Genomic DNA, 14,205 nt, shown 5'->3' with positions numbered 1-14,205 from the left:
GTTCCACGCTGCATTTTACTCCACCCTCCTACAGAGCAGCCCAAGTCACATCATCGCAAAGTGCTATTCGTCCCAGACATGAGTATGAAACCAGCAGGTAACATTACCACCCTGAATTCCAAGTGGATTCATTCATTCACAGGACTAAGTTAGCTAAGTAATTTCTGCCCACCCTGAACATAAAACTCAGAGAAAGAAAAAAGATGCTTGGCTTATTTGGGTCCCCACCCAGATATGCCCATATTGGGATCAGGGGCCCTGTCTTATTCCTAGACCACCGTGGGGCCCAGCTCAGTGCTAACACAGGGCAGTCAGCCAGCTTACGTTGACTAAAGACCTGACACTGAGGACCACAAAAAAGAAGCAAGGAGACCCACTGCATGAGTCACCTAAAGACTTAAAACTCCTTCTGCCCTTATACACGTTGAATTTCCTGTTAGGTAAAATGCTTGGGATCAGAAGTGTATCAGATTCCAGAGTTTTCCAGCTCTGGGAGTATGTGTACAGACTACAGCAAGGGAACATTACTGGGATGGAAATCCAAAATCGTGCTCCAAAATGCAAAGCTTTGTGGATGCTCAAAAAGTTCCAGATTTTGGTTGAGAAATGTTCAATCTAATAATGATTAATAACAGTGAATGGACCATCCCCTTTTTTCAAAGTTGGTGGGTAAACATCTATGCTACGAGCTACCAACTATGGTCATTGATCATACCCAGTTACCTTAAAATTAAAAACAAAACAAAACAAAAACATGCAAGAGAAGGGAAGCCTTCCCCAAACTGGAGCATAAATGCTACATCAGTTAGGAAAGTATGGAGCGGTAGAGAGGGGCTAAGCATGCAGGCTTTGAAATCAGCAGAGTGGAGCCTCAATGCAGACACAATTTGTTTTTTAATAGCGGCCGACCCTGAAAAAGTTGCTTTCAATCTCTGAATCTCAAGGCCTGCAATTGTGAAATGGTGAGAATAATAAAAATACCTTTTGTGACTGTCAGAAGACGGAAAGGAGAAAATACAAACACAATACTTAGCACAGTCCCTTAGACACAGTAAGAACTCAATAAATATTGACCATCTGAAAAAATAACTGGAGACTGCTGCTGCGGCATAATGGGTTAAGTTGCTGCCTACAACATCCACATCCCGGATAGTGCTGGCTGGAGAACTGGCTGCCTCACTTCAGATCCAGCTCTCTGCTAACGTGCCTGGGAAAGCAGCAGAGGATGGCACATGTGGGAGACCTAGAGGAAGCTCCTGGCTTCAGCCTGGCCCAGTCCCAGCTGTGTGGCAGTTTGCATTTGAGGAGTGAACCATCAGATGGAAAATCTCTTTATCTCTGCATGTCCCTCTCTCTCCTTCTCTCTCTCTGTTATCTCTGTCAAATAAATAAAATATCTTTTAACAAAAATCATTTCAAAAATAGAAATGAAAATGTCTCAAAGCCATTTGCTAAGACACCAGTACCTTTTGTAACGAGCTTAATGTTGGCTGGTTTACCCCCAGAAGTGGGTACTTCTTTAAGCATCAATCATAGAACTCCAGAAAATATCATTTACCGCCACAATCACTGCACAAGTCTGCCTTCTATGCCATGATAGTTGCTAACCGGCAAACCTTTCCCAACCGAACATGCCTGATACCTAACTACACGAGAAACTGCAACAACTACAGAAGCAACTACATTCAAGAATGCCATGTTCCAAGGGACAATCATGAATTCTTCCTCACAAGTAGGTTCCTCTAACTCATGTCCCTTGAGGTATCAGCGAAGTTCACTAACATACCTTCAGGTTCAGGGGGTTTATTTCACTCTGGGGCTCACAAGCTATATTTTCCAATCCGTTGGATTCCACCTTCACCAGATAAAGCAGCCATTTGCCATTGCTAATTTCTTTGGGCCACTGAATATTCAAGGTTGCCGTGCCAAGGTTTTTGAGAGGTTTGCCTAAGTTAGTTACCTGTTGGAAAACAATGCGGAATGTTTCCATGTCATTGTTTCAATGGGAAATTGTCCATAGATCGTCTGGCATAATCCTACAGAGCCTACAAAAATGGACTGTTGATAGGCCATTTCAAATAGAGATGTGTGCTTAAAATATTCTTATCAATGAAATAGAAAGGGAAAAATAAAAAGGTCAAACAGAAACAAATGATTGCTAAATCAACCTGGAAACCACTGTTCCAGGCAGTGCAATCAGCAGTGTAGATTTACTGTGTCTTAATGTATGGGGTGCATCTGTAATTTGCTCTATACCCACCCTGCTTGGCACACAACAGCACCCATGCCAAGGCAGTGAGCGCCCCCAATACCCTGCTTCTGGAAAACCCCACCCATTGTGAAAATAAAGCTGCCCTTATCCTCCACTGTGCAGCCGGAGTCCCAGCTCAGAACACAGTAACATTCTGTAGAAGCTAAAAGCAGCTCAAGACCCACAGACTTCTTTTACTGCCATCCCAATGTAACCATCCTACCCACCACCACAACCAATGCCAGCTGTGTCTGCGGGTGAACATCCCTCCTCTTCATCCTGCTCCACGAATGGGTGTGCCCATTCTTAGCTTTGTAGACTTCCATTTCCATGTTCACTTTCAGAAATGTAATCTGAGCCACAGAGGCCCAAACCCACATCTGGGTAATGAGTAGACCCTACCCAGCCTGCTCATATTCACTCAACTGGACCCTAATGGTTGCTGTGACTGTCTACTGGGAAATGGCTCAGAGCCAATCACGAGCCTTTCTTACTGGCAGATGTCAAATCTACAGTCACTATGATGAAACTGAAGCTTCCAACATGATGTAATGAAAAGTCTTTAGTAAAAGCCACTGCTATACTTCTCAAATGACTGTCACAAAAGCTTGCTCCCTCGTGTGCACTGGAAATCTTAAAGTCAAACAGAAGACTCCGGGTAGGAGGGGGCATCAATTATTGCTTTGTTTCTAGGCTACATATGCATTAAAACTCTAAGAAAAACACGTGGATTCTGACCTAAAGGCCTATTCTGAGTGTCAGATGTTTTTCTTTCTGCAGGCTAAAAAGTTTTACCACATTATTATTATAATTCTCCGAAAGTACTGTTTTTATTATACAGAGTCGTAACCACCTCAGTGGCAGGAGGATTGGGAAAGGCTCCTTTTTCAATCTAGGGGCTTCTACAATGTTGGCTTGGTGTTACCAAACACAAGCAAGTGGCATCATGGATTTTTACCACACTATTTTTAACTGGGCATTTATTTATGGTGCTTATTTATTAACACTATACATTTATTAAAATGATATATTCAGGATTATACTTGGACTGTGTAAATGTCTAGCATATTAAATGGACTAACTGTTCCAACTCACCCTGAATTCATATTCTATTAAACTTCCCACTTCGTCTTCAGATTTCATAGCTTGCTCACCGACCACAGTACCTCCAAAATATACCTGAGAAGGTTTAGCGACTCTGTTAAATTAAAAAACACCAGCTTTAGTGAGGATTGTAAATGTTTCTTTCAAACATTGATTTGTTATGCCAAACAAACACTTACCCAGAGACCGATAAAAGCAGTTCAATAACCACTTTTGCTTTAGCTGTAATTGAAGCCAAATTATCTTGATTGCTTGTTCTGAAAATGAAAAGGAAACAATAGAGTTTTATTTTAACAGTCAGTTTTCTCATTACAATTACACTTCTTTTATGTGTTAGATCAGGGCCAATTCACTGACTGCCTGTGTTTTCACAAAATAATTCTAAATGGAAAGGTGGAAGTAATGACTCTTACGTTTCCAACTTCAGGTTAACATCCAGGTCTGTAGTATCAAAGGTGACCTCGGTTGTACTTAAAATCAAATAAAAAGTAACCTAGAAAACATAAATCACCATTAACCCAGATCAGGCTTACAGACAATGGAATGGTATCAAAAAGATACAATAATATTAATAATAATAATAACAACAACAACAATAGCTTGGAAAGGCATCACCTACACTGGAATTTCTTTTAAAAGGATTTCCCAGCTCACATTCTGCTTGCGAGCCATTTTGGTTGGCAACACAGCTCAGCTGTTTCTCCTGTAACAAAAACACACCAGCGGTCAACTCTTCAGTTTGCCTGCCACTCAGGGTGGGTCTTCCTTCTGCACAAGGCTCCACATACACTTACAGGGAATGCCCGTAGTTCTCTGTACGCAGAGTAAGTGAGCGTGTCGGGGAAGGTGGCGATGAGTCTGGCTTCGTGGGCATCATCACCATCTTTGGAGGGATTCTTTGGGTCAGAAGGGCCGTTGGTTACTGTTATTTCCAAAGCAATATCCTTCTGATCTTTGAGAACTAGTTCTGGCACACCTTGTTGACTGTTGGAAAAAAAAAACACACACACACAGCAAAAGATCAAACTCTCAATGCATGTTCAGGAACCCTTTCTTCACGAACAGCCATTTGTGCTGATGCGACAGGGCAAGCCTTACATTGGCAAATAAGAAAACTTGTCCTGATTTCCTTCTCGGGTGCAAAACTTATATCCTAGTTTAAGGTTGCTGTTGCACACGTTGTCGTCTCCACATCCCTCTTTTAAGAAGTGCACCTGTAGGGAAACAGAACCACTGCCATTATGCCATTCAGAACACAGGGAGGTACCAGAGAAGTTTCCATTCTGTTCATTTCCCTCTTTGGCAGCTCCCAGTGCAGAATTCAAACTCCAGTCATAGCTGGCCATTCATCTCATTCTCACTCTGTCTCTGAACAAAGCAGTTTTGATAATGCTCTGACCAGGGCAATGGGGGCTGTGCAGTGTTGCCAGGAGGGTGAGCCTTGCAGCCACAGAAATGTGGCTTTCAACCCTGTTTTCGTGGCTTCAGGCAAGTCATCTGATCTTTCAGAGTCTATGTCTATGCAAATGGTATCTCACCATCCTACTTTACAGGGCTACTCTAAGAATGATCAGTAATAATGATACTGCTCACAAATTATTTACATACGTGGACCCATGGAATCCCCAAACAGACCCATCATCAGGAGGGTTCTTTGGAGCCCACTCTACAGCTGAGAAGACAGGGAGCATGCGGAAGGTCAAAGATCAGGAAAGCTGTCAGCACAGAGGCATTGGCACAGTGCTGCATCACACTGGACAATTAGGGAGACCTTCTCTGTGTCTGTTACATTTAACATAACTTTGGAGCTGGCAATTTACACCACAACTAACAACATGAGAACATTTCAGGAACACCAAAGCATACAAAAATAGAAAGATCTGTATTTGGTGGCAAAAGCAATTGACGCAGTAGAGTTGGGCATCAGCTCCTGAACTGAATGGCAGCAAGTACTCACTTCCTCGAAGCTCTATAAAGAGCCAGCAGTACCAGGAGCCTCTGAGAAGGTTTTGCACAACAAGTACATAATGCCAGACCAAGCTGCTACATCAGAAACATCCTAAACCCTACCAAACAGAACTCTCATTCATATGTGGGGTCCAGTGAACCACAAAACATAAACAGTTCTTGCTAAGACAATGTAGTGCTACATCCAACAGTCAATGGCTTTTTCACTGCTAATCGTATTGTTTAGTGCTGCTGTGTTTTCACACTCCTTGCTTTTAACATTGTCACAGTGATTTGCCTTGTATTTTTAACATTCCAATGCTAAAATTTGAGGGTACTTCAAAAACTTCATTGAAAAATTGAATCAAAAGGTAACTTAATTTTGGTAGAAAAACAACTGAAATCCATGCACAGATTTTGCCACAGGAGAAAGATATGACAATATATAAGCTCTGGCAGTTATAGCCTCAATCAGTTATTCTGATAAAAAAAATTATGAGGGAAAATACTCTCTGCCTCCATATTGTATGTTTCAATTTTCATTGCTAATTTGGAAGAATCTGTTAATCCAAAGAAATGGCCTTTTCAGCCCATCACTAATTCTACTGCCTTCACAGATATCTGAATTAGCCATCAGAACATGGCAAAAACTGCAGAAAACAAAAGTCACACTTACATCTGTTTGGACCATCTTGGGTTCGTTGGAATTCAGAATGGGAAGGACTTCTGGAAGTGAATTCACTCGCCTACGAGAGCTCGGCTCCTGTATCTCCACGGAGGCCGTGATCGGGATGGGGCGCAGTTTATCTCGAATATTATCCTGGGAAGCATACAGGGACAGTTAAGCATGGTGTGAAATGCAACAGGGGAGATCTGGGACAATGTTTTGGTATCGACTAATGCAACATTCAAATACTCTTCAGCCATCTTTACGGGTCACCACCAGCCCAAGTCCGGTGACGGCGCAGCCTCACCTGCAGCCACAGGGTCTCCTCCATGCACATTCTCTGCTTCTGTCTGTTTAAGGTCAGTTCTTGAGTGTATTTGGGCTCAGAGCCTGGGTTTCGAAACTGAACTCGTGAGGACAGCCCCAGTTTTCTTCTCTCTTTTTCAGCTTCAAGTGTGCCCACAATTGCTGCACAAAATGACCAAAATCACATTAACTGAAAGCATAATGCTTGCACACGAATACAAGCATGTTGAGCTCCTTTTCAATATTTTAACTGCCCATAGAGCAACAGATATCCCTGCTGTCTTTGTTCCTCTTCCTATTTTTGGCAATACGTATTTCACCATCTAGTGATGTTTTCCCAAGTATATTGCCCTTTCCTTCCTATTGCTAATTTTTTTTTAAAGCTGAATTTTCATCAGGCCACCTGAGGGAGCTACAGCATAAGTTAAAATCCCTCAGCCAAGAACAGTGGCCAGCAGACAACACATGTGCTCAACTCCTCAGACAAGAACTGATGGGCCTGTTTTGGGCCACTGCAGTTTCATTTTTCTGATTTATGGATCACTTACAACCTGGCAGAGAGGGGGGAAAAAGGATCTTTCTAAAAGTACTTACTTATGGATGGATTATAACTGGTGGGCTTGGCAGTGTACTCAAAACAGGCTTTAACCTTGAGGCTGTAAGAAAAATCAAATGTGTATTTCTTAAAAGATATTTTCTTGCAATGAAAAAAACAGATACATTCCCTGACCATGAGATATGCCCACTGTCCGTGGATGAGGAAGATGTTCTGTATGTGCAGGGCAGATTCCCCACCCTGGGCCCAGCACCCCAACTCCCATCTTCCCCCTGGGCCACAGTCATCCCAGTGGCAGAGGAGGTACCAGGGACACATAGCAACCCTCACCATATCCCGCTGGGCGCCCCACACGATGCTGACATCTTCTGGCGAAGGTCAATCCTGCTAGGAGTCACGGTGACAGTTTTCTGAATATTAATCACTGGCCGAGATCTGAAAACAAAGGAGTAGAAGGAAACTCAGCCTTTTGTTACCTAGGATGGGAGACACTTTCCTACCAGAGACTCGGCCGTTGCTGCATCCGACATCTTCAAAACCACAGGTGGGGCAGCAGAGCCATACCTGTGTGATCTGCCTCCATCTCTATCACGGCTAAAGTGAGTAGCTGTTAATGCATAGACACGTACAGAAGTAGACAAGATTCATTCAGAACTGTACTGTGCTTACTCAATTATAATTTTGAAAAAATATTTATTTATTTTTATTGGAAAGGCAGATATACAGAGGAGGAGAAACAGAGAGGAAGATCTTTCGCCCACTGATTGACTCCACAAGTGGCCACAACAGCCAGAGCTAAGCTGATCCAAAACCAGGAGCCAGGAGCTTCTTCTAGGTCTCCCACAGGGTGCAGGGTACCAAGGATTTGGGCTGTTCTCAACTGCTTTCCCAGGCCACAAGCAGGGAGCTGGATGGGAAGTGGAGCTACCAGGACATGAACCAGTACCCATATGGGATCCTAGCACATGCAAGGTGAGGACATTAGCCACTAGGCCATGGTGCCAGGCTCAATTAATTATAAATTTACAGAGTAAGATGTGGAGCATGTACATTTTACATGTATGTAAAACTTGTATGTGTATGCATGTGTGTGGTTTTTTTTTTAAAGATTTATTTTTATTATTTGAAAGGCGGATATACAGAGAGGAGAGACAGAGAGGAAGATCTTCCATCCAATGATTCACTCCCCAAGTGAGTGCAACGGCCGATACTATGCCGATCCAAAGCCAGGAGCCTCTTCCGGGTCTCCCACGCGGGTGCAGGGTCCCAAAGCTTTGGCCTGTCCTCGACTGCTTTCCCGGGCCACAGGCAGGGAGCTGGAAGGGAAGCGGGGCTGCTGGGATAGAACCAGTGCCCATATGGGATCCCGGGCGTTCAAGGTGAGGACCTAAACCACTTGCGCCACCGCGCCGGGCCCCATGTGTGTGGTTTTAAAGGTTCATTTATTTTTATTCAAAAGGTAGATTAACAGAGAGACGTGACAAAGAAAAATCTTCCAACTGCTGGCTGACTCCCCAGATGGCTATAATGGCTGGAGCTGAGCCAATCTAAAGCCAGGAGCCTCTGGGTCTTCCACATGAGTGGCCCAAGGACTTGAGTTATCCTCCACTGCTTTCCCCGGCCACACACAGGGAACTTAATCAGAAGTTGAGCAGTCTAGACAGGAGCCAGCAACCATATGGAATGCCAGTGCTAGCAGGAAGTGAATTAACCTGTTGAGCCACACTAACCGGCGCCCATATGGGATCCTGGCGCATTCAAGGCGAGGACTTTAACCGCTATGCTATTGCACTGGGCCCGCGGATCAGTATTTCAGAGGTCCTCTCCTATCTATGGACACAGATCTAGCGTGTTTTGTGGCAGGTGATGCTGCAGTATTATCAGTGGAGCATCCTTTATTTCACCAACCCTTGAATGAGCAAATTCATGCTGGAATTTCTGCTCTGACAACTACCTCCATCTACATGTATGTACACACTTCAGGTAGGATAAATTCTTAACAGCATTTCTGAGCCAAACAATTCATGTATTTTAAAAATAAGAGTAATCTTGCCAAAATATACTCCAAAAGAGTTACACCCAAAACAAACCTTACTCCTGGGATGTTCACTGTCAGGGTGTCTACATGTATGTGAACAATAGCACTACGGACAGTCCCAGGCAACCTCCCTTCCCCCAGTAAAAATCTTTGTCTCCCTGCACCAGAATCTACTACAGGTTTTCCATCCTCACAATATATCTAAAACTTCAACCCTTTAACCTTTGCCACCCATGCTCTGGCTACCCCAATTCTACACATATTCAAGCAGCAGGAATCTCACACCTTTAGCCTTGCTTATTCCGCAAAAACCCCTTTTCTCTCCTTGAAGAATTCTCCCTGGATTCTGTAGCCAAAGGCTGGCAGGGGGCTCACAGCCTGACCTGTGCTAGTGTGCAGGTGGGGAGGTGAGGGCGGGCTGGGGAGATCTCTCACCTCTTAGCTGCAGCACTCCCAGGTCAGAATTCAGAATGGGGGCAATGGCTACCATGCAGATTCAGTTAGGCTGCCTTTGGGAGGTCTGGGGGAAGCCCAACCATGTGGGAGAATAGTGTTATTATAGGAAAATGCACTGCAAATGCCAAACAACTAGCCCAAACTTGCAAAATAGATGTGGTCGTAAGCTACAGGCCACAAGTTTCTTTGTGGTAAATGGCACAGCTCTCCATGTTCCCCCACCTCCACTGCTTATCTTTCTACTTTGGCGTTATAGTTAACAAGTTGCCACTTCCAAAGATACCAACTACATACAAGGTTAGTTCGAAAGTTCATGGGAAATGAACTTGCACGCAAAATTAAAAGCATGTGTTGGTGCACGATCTTAAACTCTACACATAGTTTATTCATAAGCACTTTACAAAACATTCTTAAGATCCTTTGCAGATACTTGAGTTTTTTTTTTTTTAAAGATTTATTTTTATTATTTTTTATTGGAAAGGCGGATATACAGAGAGGAGAGACAGAGAGGAAGATCTTCCGTCTGATGATTCACTCCCCAAGTGAGCGCAACGGGCCGATACTATGCCGATCCGAAGCCAGGAGCCTCTTCCGGGTCTCCCACGCGGGTGCAGGTTCCCAAAGCTTTGGGCTGTCCTCGACTGCTTTCCCAGGCCACAGGCAGGGAGCTGGAAGGGAAGCGGGGCTGCCGGGATTAGAACCGGCGCCCATATGGGATCCCGGGCGTGCAAGGCGAGGACCTTTAACCACTTGCGCCACCGCGCCGGGCCCGATACTTGAGTTTTGAGAGCATGCATGTATTTGCCATTCAGTAGGATCTTTAAAAAAATTTTTTTTTTAAATTTGTTTGAAACGTAGAGAAAAAGAGATGCTTCATCTGCTGGCTCACTCCCCAAATAGCCTCAACTGCTGGCGCTGGACCAGGGTGAAGCCAGGATCCAGAAACTCCAACCAGGTCTGCCATGTAGGAGCTAGGAACTATATGTACACGAACTCCATCTGCTGCTTCCCAGGCTGGTTAACAGGGAGCTCAATCAGAAATGCAGTAGCTGGGCCCGGTGCGGTGGCGCAAGTGGTTAAGGTCCTCGCCTTGCACGCCCGGGATCCCATATGGGCGCCGGTTCTAATCCCGGCAGCCCCGCTTCCTTTCCAGCTCCCTGCCTGTGGCCCAGGAAAAGTCAAGGACGGCTCAAAGCTTTGGGACCCTGCACCCGTGTGGGAGACCCAGAAGAGGCTCCTGGCTCTGGATCGGCATAGTATCGGCCCGTTGCACTCACTTGGGGAGTGAATCATTGGATGAAAGATCTTCCTCTCTGTCTCTCTCTGTATATCCGCCTTTCCAATAAAAATGAAATAAAAATAAATCTTTAAGAAATGCAGTAGCTGAGACTTGAACTGGCACTCATGCCACAGCCCAAGCCATGGCCTAACCTGCCGTACCACAATGCCCCGTCTTACAAGTGTTTTATAATCAGTTGTTACAGATGCAGTATTTCATGTACCATAGCATCAATGCTTTAGTGAGTGTCATGAATTCCATTTAACACTTCTGTCTACCTTATTTTGTAAACACAAAATTTTTAGCATATAGAATATGCGAATCATGAAAAAAAGTGTTGTTAACACATAGAGCCAATCTTACAGTCTTCCCCGCCTCACATTTAACTGCTGTTTGTCCAATAAGTGTCCTGCAGTTCTAGGAGGATTTTGTGGGAGAAATGTCCAGGTTTGAAGTGGGCAGGTTTGGGTCCTGCATCTTGTTCTCACCAAACCCAGCCTGAAAGCCCAGCTAAGCCCACACCAGTTTCCTCAGCTTTAAGATGTGGAGACACATTCTCCTCTTGTTATCAAAGCATGTTGAAATTCACTTTTGTAATATCTGTGAGGAAAGCAGGAACAAGTTTACTGGGTTCACAGTTTACCCACTTATTACAAGAGGAAATAAAGGCACTATCAACAGAGGATATCAAAATATCAATTACACATGGACACACATTCAACTGGTTGAAGACAGGTCATATGGGCTGGCATTGGGGCACAGCAGTTAAAGCCTCTATCAGTAATACTGGCATCCCATATGGGGATCAGTTCATATCCCAACATATTCCAATTCTAATCCAGCTTCCTGTCAATCTGTCTGGGAAAGCAGTGGAAGACGATCCAAGTACTTGGATCCCTGCTGCTCCGGTAGGAGACTCGAGAGAAATTCCAGGCTCCTTCCTGACTTCAGCCAGGCCCAGTCATGGTGGATACTTGGGGAGTGAACCAGCAGATGAAAGATCTCAACCTTAATCTCTCCCTCCTGTCCCTTCTCTATCTCTGCTTTTCAAATAAAATAAATCTTTTAAAACAAAAACAAACAAAACAAAACAAAAAACAGGCCAGTCATCTACTGAAGAGAAACTTGGGTAACCAGATTTCAGAATAGGAAGTCAAAGTTTTTAATAGTCGCAGGTTAGGTCTCAAACTAGAACTATAACTGCCAATTGCTTTTTGATGGACACTCCTGCTACTGTTCTACTCTCCTCCACCTTTTAAAAATGTTCAATTGCATTAAAGTTGACGACTCTGTCAGCAGAGACACACGCATGTAAAGACAGTGTTTTATAACCACCTGACAGCTCACCGTCAGAAGTACACACAGCATAGCAACAGCCCAGGACACGAGCATGAGGCAGCATCCACACTTTCCTGAGCTCGTCCCTCCCTTCCTCTCCATGTCACAGACATGGGCTCATCCACTTCGGTGCTTCCTCAGATCCCGTCCATATCCCTGTAGTTTTGTTTTTTCTGTTTGTTTTTAAAATGGGATGGCTTTCATGGATTTTGTCCCTTCAACAACTGTTCTTTTATGTGTGTGACTTTCATCACTTACTATCACATAATAAATAATCTCTCCAGAAGTGTTCTGGAAGACTACAGGGCCATGACGGTGTCAAGCACTCATGGGAAATAGTTTCCTACATGTTGCTTATATAACTGTTAATTTATTTAACATATTCTTTACAAAATGGCTACAAAGGCAGGTAAGAAAAAAATCACCCAGGGCAGGTATGTGGCACAGCAGTTAAATGACAGCGTGTGATACCCACACCCCGTATGTGGCTCCAAGCAAGCGCCTGATTCAGGTGTTGGCTACTCTGCTTTCAATCCAGAATCCTGATAATGCACACCCAGGGGAGCAACACATGATGATGGCTCAAGTCCTTGGGTCGTTGCCACCCATGTGAGGTACTCAGCCTGAGTTGCAAGCTGCTGGCTTCCATGTGGACTAGCCCCAGCTCTTGTGGGCATTTTGGAAGCGAACAAGGAAACAGAGGATCTCACTGTCTCTCAAGGAAAAAGTTAAGCAGTGTTTAAAACATGTGTTTTACACTGTAATATTATCCTCAAAAGAAAATGAGTGTCTTCAAAATAACTATGCCTTGGCCTTTGAAATGCAGATGTTACAAGTTTCAATCCAAAAGGTCAAAATATCAAGGTAATCTGATAACTGCACATGCATAAGGCAGAAACAACGCACCTGAAAATAGTAACAGTATCTGAGAGGGAACCAACAGCAACATCAGGGTAGGAATTTCTATCAAGGTCCATATTTCCAGCAATCGAATATCCAAAATAAGGTGATGTACCCTCAAGAATCTGAAACAAACAATGCATCAGAATGGGCACAGAGATACCAAAATGAGCCTCTTGTCTGTTTTGAGGAAGACACACAAGTTCCCTTTTAGCATCTCTGCTTACTACACTACTAAGGCAAAGATGAGGGGACTTGCGAAAGTTCATGGATTATCCACCTAGAACACATGGGATCTCTCCATATACAGCTCCAGTTAAACAATCTTGAAGGCAGTACATTCCATCCTTACCTTCAAATTAGAAAGGCTGAGTCATATAGAACCCTCCAACACTTATGGGTACTGGGGTTGAGTACAAGCTGGGTTGGTCTGGGCCACAGCACCCATTCGTTTGCATAAGAGATGGAGCTGAAGGCAGAACTGACTCAGCAATGGCAACTAACAGTATATGTGCAGGTTTGATGTGGGTGACAGACTGTGACAGACACCATACTGCCAAGCACATACAAGGGTCAGGTCTGGCACCACCTCAAATAAGGTCTCTTGGCATATTTCCCCCCAACTGAACTGCTGGATTCAAAATTCCAGCCATGGGGAGAATGGCAGGATGTGTAGACTGACTGTAGAGTGCACGTGTCAGAACTGTGCCTCCTCAGTGATCTAGATAACACTGGACGGCATGCCAAGATACACATGGAAAATATGGCAGTCCACTGTGGAGTGTGTGGAGGACACCTGGTACCACAGCAAAAGAAGGAGGGCAGAACAAACTGGACAACTACCCCAGCCAAGTGTTGACTATGGAGAACCTAAGGTGGGCTATGACAACCAATGGAACTTGGAAGGATTTTCTCATCCCTGGATCAGTGAGATTGACAGCATTTCAGAACTATCAAAACCACTTAGGCAGAATGTTTGGAGCAAGCTCCACACTGGGAACCCTGGGTTGATATCAGGTGGCCATTCCCACCCTTGGGTGCTGAGGCATTTGGGAGGCTGAGTGTGGCTTCTCCCCTTATCCTCCCCAGATACGGAGGAAGAAAAAGTGAAAGCAACGCTCTCACTTTCTCCCTAACCTTCGATCCTTCCCACCCTGATCAACTACATAAAAATCAACAAAAATAAAAATAATAAAAAGGAAAGGCTGGGTCTTTATGCACTAAAATCAAGTTACCTTTGAAAATCTTGTTTTCCATGAGCTTTTGGAATTACCCACATATACCCTTTCAGGGTAAGACAAACTTGTCCTTCAATTTTTTTTGATTTCTCATTTATCCAAGAGATTTTGCAATTAACACAAGC

General features: G+C 44.1%; 1 protein-coding gene across 4 annotated transcripts in view; it reads right to left on the bottom strand.

Annotated features, from left to right (window-relative positions):
- Positions 1 to 14,205, bottom strand: part of ITGA6 (integrin subunit alpha 6) — a 78,468-nt gene that overhangs the window by 16,277 nt on the left and 47,986 nt on the right. For 3 of the 4 annotated variants that reach the window (XM_040971720.1, XM_040971719.1, XM_040971721.1), the window contains 12 exons: positions 12,849 to 12,967; positions 7,162 to 7,266; positions 6,870 to 6,931; positions 6,277 to 6,437; positions 5,979 to 6,122; positions 4,454 to 4,569; positions 4,150 to 4,339; positions 3,975 to 4,058; positions 3,769 to 3,848; positions 3,535 to 3,612; positions 3,347 to 3,449; positions 1,787 to 1,960 (listed from right to left, as the gene is read on the bottom strand). In XM_040971720.1, coding sequence (XP_040827654.1) covers positions 1,787 to 1,960; positions 3,347 to 3,449; positions 3,535 to 3,612; positions 3,769 to 3,848; positions 3,975 to 4,058; positions 4,150 to 4,339; positions 4,454 to 4,569; positions 5,979 to 6,122; positions 6,277 to 6,437; positions 6,870 to 6,931; positions 7,162 to 7,266; positions 12,849 to 12,967 — 1,416 coding nt within the window. The remainder of the gene's footprint in view (positions 1 to 1,786; positions 1,961 to 3,346; positions 3,450 to 3,534; positions 3,613 to 3,768; positions 3,849 to 3,974; positions 4,059 to 4,149; positions 4,340 to 4,453; positions 4,570 to 5,978; positions 6,123 to 6,276; positions 6,438 to 6,869; positions 6,932 to 7,161; positions 7,267 to 12,848; positions 12,968 to 14,205) is intronic. The other variant, XM_040971722.1, reaches the window with a different exon arrangement.

This window comes from Ochotona curzoniae, unplaced genomic scaffold (genome assembly GCF_017591425.1).
Source record: "Ochotona curzoniae isolate NIBS_2020 unplaced genomic scaffold, NIBS_Ocur_1.0 contig_2210, whole genome shotgun sequence".
Lineage (NCBI taxonomy): Eukaryota > Metazoa > Chordata > Mammalia > Lagomorpha > Ochotonidae > Ochotona > Ochotona curzoniae.
The sequence above is the reverse complement of the archived record's forward strand: the minus strand, read 5'-3'. Positions and strand labels throughout refer to the sequence as shown.